This window comes from Oryctolagus cuniculus, chromosome 2, assembly GCF_051225735.1.
Source record: "Oryctolagus cuniculus isolate XC-2025 breed Fujian yellow rabbit chromosome 2, ASM5122573v1, whole genome shotgun sequence".
Classification (NCBI taxonomy): domain Eukaryota; kingdom Metazoa; phylum Chordata; class Mammalia; order Lagomorpha; family Leporidae; genus Oryctolagus; species Oryctolagus cuniculus.
In genome coordinates this window covers 35,531,930-35,544,143 of record NC_142868.1, presented here as the reverse complement: position 1 = coordinate 35,544,143, position 12,214 = coordinate 35,531,930, and the positions used below count along the sequence as shown (strand labels likewise).

Below are 12,214 nucleotides of genomic sequence, written 5' to 3'. Positions count from 1 at the left end.
GTGCATTAGAAAGGATCAAACCAGACTTTAGGAAGAGCATCAGTATCAGCAGCACACTCCTTGCTTCAACAAGCAAGCAAGAGGCCTCAGTGAGACGGACTGTGTGTCCAGTGAGTGGGGACACTGGAGCAGTGCTGCGGAAGGAGGCGGCAGCCAGGACCTCCAAAGGACTTGCCTTCCGTCTCTCCAGCCGGGGCTGGGAGGAGACCATTAGCTGGACAATTTCCACTGACCTCTGAATGGTCTCCCCTCGTTGTGTGTCTGTCATCTCAGGGTTAAAATCTTTAGGCAGAAGGCAATTCCTCAGGGATCCCTATTCCCAGCTGGTAAGTTTGATTTGCCTTAGTTGACCTCAAACGTGCAGCACGGTGCAAAAGCAAACATGCATCATTGCTGTCTTCTCACGCTGTACGCCCGGACCAGAAGCCACAGCAGAGTGTCTGCTTCCCACGTTAAGAAAAAAATCAGCCCCAAACCGCCAAATAATGGAGTACACAGTTGATTTGAGTATTTTATTTATAAATGTACATTTACTATAAAAGCTGTTGCATTTTTAGACAACTTTTTATTTTTTATTTTTTTTTACTGTGTCTCAGAGGCATTTTAGAATAAATATTTTCAATGAAAGTTAGTGTAACTGATACAGAACACTGGCCCACCCAGAGCAGTAACATCTTTTGGACGGCCTCACGTATGAGCTGAGCTGGATCATTTCAGTTTGTTAAATCTTACACGGTGTATAGATAACTAGAATATGTATTGCATTACTAACACTACATAGAAAGCATGAGGAAATATCATGAAAGTTTGCTAGCGAAAAAGAGAGTTACCCATTTTTTTTTTCCCTTAAAAAGAGAAGGGACTAGCTTTTGGAGTATGAGAAAAAAAATCAGATATACTTCCTTAGGAACAATAAATCACTTACTTGCCTCATCTGTCTTCTAAAGAAACACATTCACATTATAGCTCAGCAGAGCAGAACATTTTTTTTCCCTGGGATCTCAAAGATTATTTGAGAAGAAATAGATCATAGTCATTATGCTTCTTTGGAAAACGTAAGATCCAGTCTGCCCAGGCTGCCATGTAACAGACTCCAAATGAAATATAAATCAAATAGAAATAGAAACAGTTGGCAATTAGAATTTAGAAAATGTTGGATATTATTCTGTGCTGGTGACTACTGTTCATTATGGGAAAGCATATTTTGCAGCTGGAGAATGGGGCTTTATTTTTCTTGACTCAATTCTAGCTTCAATACATGTACAATGAGTCTCACTAAGAAATATGTATAAATGGGCTTGTGAAACCAGAAGAGAATGTGCAATATTCATGTGATCCTTACATAACGGATGGAGTTCCACATGTAAAAAGTATTCTATAAAAATCGGTTATGAATGGCCATATTGTACATGTTTTGTGCATTGTTGGTGGTGAAATACTCTGCTACTATCATGCAAAGTGTAAACATCCACGTTATCAAAATATTTAATAAAACATGCAGGTGGTTAATCAAAATATCAGACTTAATCTGTACATTTCCAAAACTTTTTTTTTCTTTTTTAATATTTTTTCTTTTTTTTTAGAATTTTTTTTTCCTGTAAAACAGCAAACACCTCCATGAGAAGTCGTGGGAACTTGGAAGTGACTTCATCTCTCTTCAATGCACTGCATCCATAATTCATCACTGACTGTGTGCAACAGCTTTGCATTTTCTAAGGCACAAGTTTTAATGAAATGATGTGTAAATCCCAATCTAGTAACGGTTGTCCAAATGACAAAACGGTCAGTATACCTCCAGTGGCTGAGGAAATCCCCGCACCTATGTGGAACTCACATGCAAAGAATTGTCTAGCATGGAAATAAATAATTGCTAGCCACACTCGATAAGACAGAAAACAAATTATTGCTTACATAACAGAACATCTACTTGATCTCCTTTTACGACTACAGCAACCTATTAGGAGTGTATCCACAGTCTACATTCATGAAGTGACATCTTCACTTACTTGCCATCATTTTAAGGCAGAATAAATAGTTCCCCTTTCCCCAGTCTTAAGAAACCAGCCTGGAGGATCTCAACTGTGAAGCTCTTTGGGAACTTGATTCCTTTCTTGTGCAATGGAAGCACGTCACACAGGACAGAAGACAGACCAGCTTCTCCACAAGAGGTCCTCTCTGGACTTCTCCACGGCCAAGGTCCAGAATTCCGGATAGTGAGGGCGGGCCGCGGGAGAAGGAAGGACAGTGTGTATCCGTGAGCGCGCAGGGCCCAGTCTGAGCTGTGGGTTCTTCGGCTCACACACCACTGGCTTATCACATCATTTGCCATCTGGATTCTACTCGGGTGGACTGAATATTTCCCTCTGGAGATCGGTTTGCTTCACGCGGAATTTGCAGAGAAGGGTGAGAGCGGTGTCACACCTACTGATGGACCTTCCCCATGCCTCATGGTCCACATGCCTCGTACTGACAGTCTCATTGAAGACGATCTAGTGCCTGCAGAGACGCCGGCCAGCCAGGCCTCATGCTCTCACTCACCCACCATGCTTCTGATGGTTAAACTCTCACACAGATCTTGGCAATGACTTTGTAGATGAAGACAGAAACATTTCCCTCTGGTTTCTTCCTACCCTCGGGCAATGTCCCAGAGTGTACATCTAGCTGATATTGCAAGGGTTCTCTTTACCTGATGGACAAGCCTATATGAATGACATAACTTCTAAGGTACACAAAAATCTAAGACTAACAGTGCAATAATTTATTGGTATAACTTCTACCTCAAAAGGTAAGTAGCACAAATGTCTCAGGATTACAGTATATATTATCAGACTAGCATCTTTGCATTAAAAACAAGTTACAGCTCTGAGACAGAGCTCGCTGTGACGTGCAGTTTCTGAAATGTACTCCACTTCTGCTCCTGTCTTAGCAGACCACGTCTCAAATTGGCATGTCGCACACTTTCTGCGGTTCAATTCTGTAAACATAAAGTGTTTAACTCCTAGAAATGCTAAAACGAAAACAGGTTTATTGCATCGTTTTGCTAATTCCCAGAGGAGAGAATAGCATATTTTAAACTGTAAGCCTGTGTCACCTGTTTGATGCTAAAACCTCTTTTCAAACTATTCAGGATCATTACAATGCAATATTCTCTTGGATATACTGTGCAAATGCAAAAAGAAGAAGGAAAAAAAAAATAAAACCAGGAAGAACACACACACACACACAAAGAACACTTTGCTACAAAAGAACAGATACCACCTTTTAGAAGAGCCTTTCAGGAATTAGATGAATGCTAAGAAGCCCCTGAAGTTGGGAATTTGTTAAGAGATTGCCAGGGGACACCCTCAATAAAGAAATGGCGAGTGGTCTGGAAGCTCGAATACCACGTCACAAGGTTGTGGGCTGGCCAGCACCTGTGGCAAACAAACAGAGCAACATCTGGTTAGTCTTTTGGCTAGACGTCTCAAAGCTTCTCAAATTAGCAACTTTCTTTGCCAAAGTCTCTCCTTTTCTGGGGAGGGGAAACTTGCCCCGCCTGCAAAGTAAAGTGTTGGCCAAGGACAAGCAGGATTGGCATCAACTGGAGTTTGTTGTAAATGCAGACTCCTGGGCTCCTTCCCAGATCCACTTAATAAGACGCCCAGGTCATTCAAAGCCACTGTCAAGTTTGAGTCAAATGCTCTGGATTTCCCCTAAACCCGAAGATCACCATGCATCAAGTTTCTACGTGGTCCTCTGGGGCAAAAAAGAGAATAATCTCTTCTCTCTCAGTTTCTCTAGATCTTGGTTTCTCTAAGAATAAATATTTGAAAACCAGAGGAATTTAACATGACCTAGAAATAGGATCGCTGGATTTAACAAGGAAAAATACCGAGGTACCCAGTAAAATGTGCAAGGCAGAGAAGCAAACCTATTTTTAAATTTTGTTATTTACTTGAGAGGCAGATGTGTACACACAAGGGGGTGGGGTGGAGGGACAGAGACAGAGGGCTCCCACTCCCTGGTTCACTCCTTGAATGCCCACAACAGCTGGGGCTACAGCCAGGTGCTGGGAACTCAATCCAGGTCTTCTACATGGTGGCGGGGACCCAGTTACTTGAGCCATCACAACTGCCGCCCAAGGTCCACATTAGCAGGAAGCTGGAGTCAGGCACCAGAGATGGGAACCCAACCAGGCACTCTGATGTGGGTATCTTAACCACTAGGTTGCAAACCAGCTCCCATGATTTTTAGTTTCAGTGTATCCTGTGAATATTTGGGACATATCTTTTTTTTTTTTTTTTTTTTTTTTTGACAGGCAGAGTTAGACAGTGAGACAGAGGGCAAAGGTCTTCCTTATGTTGGTTCATCCCCCAAATGGCAGCTGCGCCATCTGAAGCCAGGAGCCAGGTGCTTCCTCCTGGTCTCCCATGGGGTGCAGGGCCCAAGCACTTGGGCCATCCTCCACTGCCTTCCCAGGCCACAGCAGAGAGCTGGCCTGGAAGAGGGGCAACCGGGACAGAACTGGCACCCCAACTGGGACTAGAACCTGGGGTGCTGGTGCCGCAGGCGGAGGATTAGCCTAGTGAGCCATGGCGCGGGCCATTGGGACATATCTTTGTTAAATCCAAACATACAGTATTTGTGCCACATATATATTCACAGAAACTCCTTTTTATCTGAAACTCAAATTTAACAGGGCAAAAATATAACTGATGTCTTGTATGTTTTTTGTAACTCTAACTGGAAAGGATTGTTCATTTCTCCTGTGGAAGCCTGCACTAGGTCTCTCCTTTATTTTAGGCAATGGAGTTGTGATGAGGCAATCATACAAGGTTCAGAGACCTGGGGGCGGGGGAGAGTTTGCAGTAAATGCATTTCGGGGAGTGAATGATGGAACAGAACACCGTGTACAGAGAAGCAGTCATCCGACACCACACACAAATGGCACACGTGACGGCTTGCTTCGTGACAGGTAATCTGTTTTGCACTTCCATCCTCATTTACATACACACTTAAAAACTGTTTACATGGCTTTTAGGAATTGCATTTTAATATGCCGTTATGCTATTTTTCCCTCCAAGAGAAAAATTTTATTTAAATGTCACTAGTTACTTGGAGAAAATAGGATTATATATTCAGGTTTTATTATTCCACAAAACAAAATTATTTTGTTTCACTTCCAACGCCCGTGATGTAAACTACCCTTCACATCTATCCATCTCCCTTGTTCTCAACTCTGATCAAAGTCAAATACAAAAACACGGAAAGAAAAATGATTTTTAGCCATTGCATCTCTTTTGACTCTTTGTATTGCCTCTGGGATACAGGCAACCAATTAAACTATATTCCTATTTCTCCAGCCAAATCATTACCTCCTCCTCCCAATCCATTCCTACAGGGTGTTTATTCCTTAGGACACCAAGGAAGAAATGAACAGGAGTCCCAGACATGCTGGTTATTTGCCTTATCACATGTTGACTTAACTAAAATTAGCTTAAAACAATACTACTAACGTTTATGTGGAAAAATAAACATGGAAGAACCTTTAGAAAAATTTTGGAAAAAAAAAACAGTTGGAGAGAATGTGGTTCTTATTACCTAATATTAAAACATATTATGAAGCTACAATAATTAAAACCACTCAGTAATGGAGAATAATAGGAGAATAAATAGGTTAATAAAACACAATAAAATATCCAGAAGTAGACCCAAATATATATGTGAACTTAGTTTATGAGAAAGTTGGCATTTCGAATTAGTGAGGAAAAAGGGGTTATTCATTAAAAGATATTCACACTAGTGCCTAATTGAAGAAAAAATGAGGCTAGAAATCTTCCTAATTTTTTAACCCTAAATATATTCTTGATTATTACACTTTTACATGTTAAAAGATCCTGGTTATGTTTAAAATCTCAGCCAAGTTATTTATACCTTTGGTATAGTGAGAGCTTTTCTAAGACACAAAACCCACAATCCAGAAGCGGGGTGAGGAGGATATACGGATACTACATAAAGTTAGGTAAAATGAAAATATTCTGTGCGATAGCCAAGTCACAAAGTAGAAAAGCCGAGGATAACTGCAAAAAGCAGCACACATGCCAAGGGGGGAGTTTCTTTAATGGCAAAGAACGCTTAGGGATCCGGTGCCGATGGCAGAATGGGCAGAGGAGACTGATGCCCTTCACAGAGAAGGAAGCAGACACGGCCAACGAACCCAGGCACGTGTGTTCAAGCTCAGAACTAAAGAAACACAACCGAAGCCATGGGGTTTCTCGCCTCTCATCACAGAGGGGGAAATCTGAACACCTGACACTGAGCTGACAGAGGTGCTGAGGGAGGAAGTGAGCTGTGCAGCGATGCTCATTAGAATATTAAAAAAATGAGATATAAATATAAAAGATATAAATATAAAAAAATTAAAAAAAAATAAAGCACTCAAATGACCAGTGTCTGCTCATCACAAATTAGTTTTTTTTTTTTTTTTTGACAGGCAGAGTGGACAGTGAGAGAGAGACAGAAAGAAAGGTCTTCCTTTTGCCGTTGGTTCACCCGCTGCGGCTGGCACACTGCGCTGATCCGATGGCAGGAGCCAGGTGCTTCTCCTGGTCTCCCATGGGGTGCAGGGCCCAAGCACTTGGGCCATCCTCCACTGCCTTCCCGGGCCACAGCAGAGAGCTGGCCTGGAAGAGGGGCAACCGGGACAGAATCTGGTGCCCCTACTGGGACTAGAACCCCGTGTGCCGGCGCCGCTAGGCGGAGGATTAGCCTAGTGAGCCACGGCGCCGGCCACAAATTAATTTTAAATAGTGGGTGAGGGCATACAAGGGAATTGGATGCTGCTATGAAAAAACCATTAAGTTGAGAATACAGCAACCAAACCAAGTACAGAACACTGTGGTGATGGTATCATCACACCTGTGAAGCCAAACCAACACACGCCTGGGCAGACTCCACACACGCGTGTTGTCCTTGGTGTGCAGGCGTGTGCCTACACACGCGCAGATGGTCTGTCCCTGCTCCCGAGAAATACGACACAGGGATGGCCACAGCTAACTGCCAGCTTTCACTCTTTAGTTCGTATCTTCCTGAACAGTTGAATCTTTCTCACTTTCCACTATTTTTATTTATTCTTTTGAATGTCTATAGAGCTACTGAGGCAGAGAGCTAATGCACCTTTTTGGTTTGACCTTTATATTTCTTAGTATTCTAAAAATTTAAAAAAATCCTAGTAAAGTAGTGCAGTTGAAACGGAACCTGTATAAGAAAAAAATTACATTCATAGTCTGCTTCCAGTCACTGTCTTGTTTTTCATCTTGAAACTAGAATGCCATGGTTCTTATCTTTAGATTTAGAACTAAAAGCAGTTAAAACCCTTTACCTGTACTAAAGGAAAATCCCTGGCTTACATCCAAAGCCTAATTTTCTAAAAAAAAAAAAAAAGGAAGGAACGAAAAAAGAAAGAAAGAAAGAAAGAAAGAAAGAAAGAAAGAAAGAAAGAAAGAAAGAGAATCACCCAACTGCTGATTTTAAAAAAATCTGGATGAAAACAGGTCCCTGTCACCAGAGGTGGGTCCCAGCTGGTTCCCTGCTGGCATCCTCAAGCACTTTGGACTAGAGCGGAATTCCATCCACAGGACTTTTCAAATCTTCCTTCAACCTCACACTGCCCCCTTCTGGTTCCCAGATGCACCTTCACTAAGATCGAGAACAGCAATTTCTAGCAAGACGGGCAAAATCACCCTGAAATCCAGGAGAGAAGGACTCAGCTTCCCTTTCTGCTGTCTAAAAACAAAACACATGAACAAAAATCCAGTTTGAAGAGCATGTATATTATTATTATTATATATTGTACATGTATGTGTGCATTTGTATCTGTGTACATGTATTCATATCTATAGCATACTTTTTATACTGTCTTTTCATATATGTAACACATGATACAAAAATTAATATCATCTATGTAATACATGGTATAAATAGTCCAGTTCTAAACTGGCATGGTTATAATCATGTCAAACACTGATTATAAATCCAAGCCACCTGGGTTTGACTGACTTTTTATGCCCTATCATTTTATTAATAGGCACATATGTCTCTGCATTTACTAAGTCTATAGCAAAAACAACCTAATTGCAATTTTTACTACTCAAGTTTTCAGATTTAGAGACCTAGGTAAAAAGGGCTTCTCTTATTTTGAGTGATCATCAAATATTCCTGAATTTCAAACTCCATCTCTTCGCTGTAGCTTTTAGAGTTTGTGACGGATGGATGAATCTGCATGGGAAGACCTCCTCCTTATCTGGACAATGCAGGAAGATTCAGAGGCAAGCCCACGGCTCGGTTCAGATCTACCTAAACAGCACTTGGGCAAGAGCGCCCCCTGGTGCCCCCACAACTAATATGAACCTTCTCGGTTATGAGACCCAGAAATAAAATACGGGAGGGCAGCTCCAAGGCAGCAAATATTCGCGTAGTTTTTATTATGCACTAAGGTGCTGTGGGGGTGGGTGCTTCACGGGGTAAACGGCGGGGGCCCCGCTTCACTCGAACCGCCCCAACGTGGGGACCACCTGAGCAAGTGGCAGGGCTTTCCAGACCTCACAGCTTCCTCTGTGTCACCAAGGTCTCTGTGCTGAGCTCTGGCCACCTCCCACACTCAGGGGACAGCTTTGACTTGTGGGTTTGATCAAGCATTTCTGGACTTGAGTTGCACTCGCTGCCCGTGGGGAACAAGTGGTAAAGCAGGCGTCATCTCGGGACCATTTTTAAAATCTGGACTGTGAGCAGCCTCTCTGTCAGTTAGGAGTGCCAATTCTTGGGAAAGATACTTGAGTTCCTAACTTGGGTGCCCCGGAGGACCGGAGCTTGCCCCTAGCCACGTCGCGGTCTTCTCGCGGTACTTACTTCTGGATCGCAGGTAGCAGTCGTTACAGTTTAGAAGACTATTTCGGATTCTAACATCTGTCCCGCTCATGGCATCTCCAAGCTGTCCTTTACAAATTCCACACTGGAGGGCAGAAAGAAAGCGCACGGTAAGATGCATGGAGAACTGTCTCTTTACAGTGCACAGTGTTGACATGGATAACATAGTCATCACGTCTGCGCTCTGCACATTTGTCAAGCATCAACTGTGTGTTAGATGCTGTGGCAAGAGCCAATTTACAACAAAAGTAAATGCATTTTTAGTTTTTTAAAATATTTATTTATTTGAAAGTCAGAGTTTCAGAGAGAGAGGGAAAGGCAGCGAGAAAGAGGTCTTCTATCCACTGGTTCATTCCCCAAATGGCTGCAACTGCCAGAGCTGGGCCAAGCTGGAGCCAGGAGCCAGGGGCTTCCTCTCAGTCTCCCACATGGGTGCTGGGGCCCAAATATCTGGGGCATCTTCTGCTTTCCCAGGCGCATTAGCAGGGAGCTGGATTGGAAGGGGAGAAGCCAGGGGGAGGGGGTGCTCTACCCGGCACTCCTAGGGGATTCTGACACTACAGTGGGCTTCACACACAACGGATCATCAATTGAAATGTACCTCTCAGTAGTCTCTGAAGGCTTTCTGGAATGTGTCACTGTGTTCGACCAGGTCGGAATTACTAACACACAGCCAGCACACAAAAGGTTGGGATATCTATACTAACAAGGCCCCGGGATCTGCTTAGCCAGATCAGCCCAAGTGTGGGAGGAGACTGTGGGGTACACAGCTGGCCCTGCATAAGGTGGGTCCCACACCCCAGGGGTCAGCTGACCTTGTAAAACATCAGAAAAACAAAAAACTGCATCTGTCCTGAACTTGGACTTTATTCACCAAACCGTACAATGTATCCACCGTGTACATCACATTTATATCATATTAGGTATTTGAAGTCCCCAGAGATGATACAAGAAGATTCACATGGGTCACTGTGCCATTTAAATGAGAGACTTGAACCTCCACGGACTTAGGTATCTGGGGGATGGGGGGTCTTGGAAGCAATCGCCTGTGGGACCCAGGGACAACTGTACCCTGTCGCTTGTGCCACAGAAGGTAGCACTGGGGATCAGGGCCCATCCTCTACTGCAAGTGTCATGGTCAGTGGGGCCAAGGGGTGCTTCATGCCTGTGGTGTACGAGCTGTACCCACACTGCAGAAGTCTCAGAGGTGATGTGCTTTAAGGCACCAGGCCAGCTCCTGGAAGTGATGGACTAGGGAGCAAAAGGACTCAACAGGTAAGGAGGCCAGTCTCCCAACCCCTGAGAATTTACGAAGAGCTTTGCCACCTCATTTCTAACTCTGATGAAGTTTCTGAGGATGTATTGTGTTGGATTCTATTATTTTCTTATTAGTGCATTTACATGTAATAGTAGTTATCTTATAATGCATGATATGTAAATATTTATATGATATAAATAATATATAAATAATTATATATTATACTTATGTAATATTATATATTACACTATACTTATCATATAATAAGTGCATAGTATTTTATATATTAAAATATTTTATTTCATTATTTATACATTTTAACAAGGATATTCCTGGAGCCTCAAAACATTCATAGATTATTTTTTTTAAATAGGCAGTTTTTTTAAAGACTTATTTATTTGAAAGGCAGAGTTACACAGAGAGAGAAGGAGAGGCAGAGAGAGAGAGAGAGAGAGAGAGAGAAAGAAAGAAATCTTCCATCAGCTGGTTCACTTCCCAGATGGCTGCAGCAGCCGGAGCTGCACTGATCCAAAGCCCGAAGCCAGGAGCCTCTTCCAGGTCTCCCACGCAGATGCAGGGGCCCAAGCACTTGGGCCATCTTCTACTGCTTTCTCAGGCCACAGCAGTGTGCTGGATCGGAAGTGGAGCAGCCGGGACTTGAACCGGCCCCCATATGGGATGCCAGCACTGCAGATGGCAGCCCTACCCACTATGCCACAGTGCCAGCCCACATAGATAATTTAAGATACAGAGAATATGTTTGCTTGCCTTTTACGAAACTGTTCTCGGTAGAACGTAAAATAAAGCTTAGGAAATTATGGCCTCATTCTAATGTTTTTGATAAATGGAATCTACTTTTGATAAATTGAATCTAAAATAAGTATCCACATTGAATTTCATCTATAAGTCTTACTTCCAAGTGATTACTGGTATTACTAAATTCAATAATGTTCTCTTAGCTTACAGGCAAAGTGGAAGTTATTTTAAACTCATGCAAATTTCCTCCATAGTCAAGGAAGCTACCAATAAGAAACAGGACAAAACTTGAGAAGGAAAAAGAAAGCATGCCAGGGTTATACAGAGAGAAATGACTCTTAGTCAGAGACAGAGGGTTTTACTTCAGAAATTATACATTAACTTGAAACATGTTCATGAAAAGAAAGGATCTATTGAGACTGTCTGATAAATTTTATAATAAAGCAGATACAGCTGGATGGTTAGTCCACCTACTTTTTTTTTTTTTTTTTAGATTTATTTGTTTATTGGAAAGGCAGAGTTTCAGAGAGGCAGAGACAGACAGAGAGAGGTCTTCCATCCGCTGGTTCACTCCCCAGATGGCCACAATGGCTGGAACTGGGACTATCCAGAACCAGGAGCCAGAAGCTTCCTCCAGGTCTCCCATGTGGGTACAGGGCCCCAAGGACTTGGGCCATCTTCTACTGCTTTCCCAGGTGCATTAGCAGAGAGCTGGATTGGAAATGGAGTAGCTAGGACTCGAACCAGCACCCATATGGGATGCTGGCACTGCAGGCGGCGGCTTTACCTGCTATGCCACATTATCGGGCCCAGTCCACCTACTTATTAGCAGGACATCTAGGCCTCCTCATTTCAACTTTTCATTAATTCATCCATCTAAAAATACTGGTGATGCCTACATGCTGCTGGGGTACAGAGGAGAGGATGCTGAGTGAGATGGACTTGGCATCTGCCCTGATGGTGATCACCGATTCTTAGAGGAGCTGAGAGTTAAACAGCTGGCTTTTCGGGGGGGGGGGGGCAGGGCAGCTTCTCGGAGGGAGGGGCGTTCGATCTGAGATTACAGACAACCTCATTCCGCAGCCTACAATTTTGCAAATAGCAAAAAAGTAGCTACCACCGCTGACTTGGCTGGAAATCTTCCATTAGGTCAAAGGCTGAAGCCCTCTGACACTGAATGACAAGGGTGTACGAAGCAGCAGGGATGTGACGATGCCAGCTAATTCACAGCTCCCTGAAAGCTTTGGAAGCATCATCGTCCCCCAGTGTCCCCTTCTCAGCTTCATGCCAGAGTAC

General features: G+C 43.2%; 1 protein-coding gene across 50 annotated transcripts in view; it reads right to left on the bottom strand.

The window, feature by feature from the left end:
* Positions 1-498: 498 nt before the first annotated feature.
* Positions 499-12,214, bottom strand: part of LIMCH1 (LIM and calponin homology domains 1) — a 346,429-nt gene continuing 334,713 nt past the window's right edge. For all 50 annotated transcript variants that reach the window (XM_089327123.1, XM_017350869.4, XM_070068155.2 and 47 more), the window contains 2 exons: positions 8,887-8,989; positions 499-3,413 (listed from right to left, as the gene is read on the bottom strand). In XM_089327123.1, the coding sequence (XP_089183249.1) occupies positions 3,388-3,413; positions 8,887-8,989 (129 nt within the window). In that variant the 3' untranslated portion in view covers positions 499-3,387. The remainder of the gene's footprint in view (positions 3,414-8,886; positions 8,990-12,214) is intronic.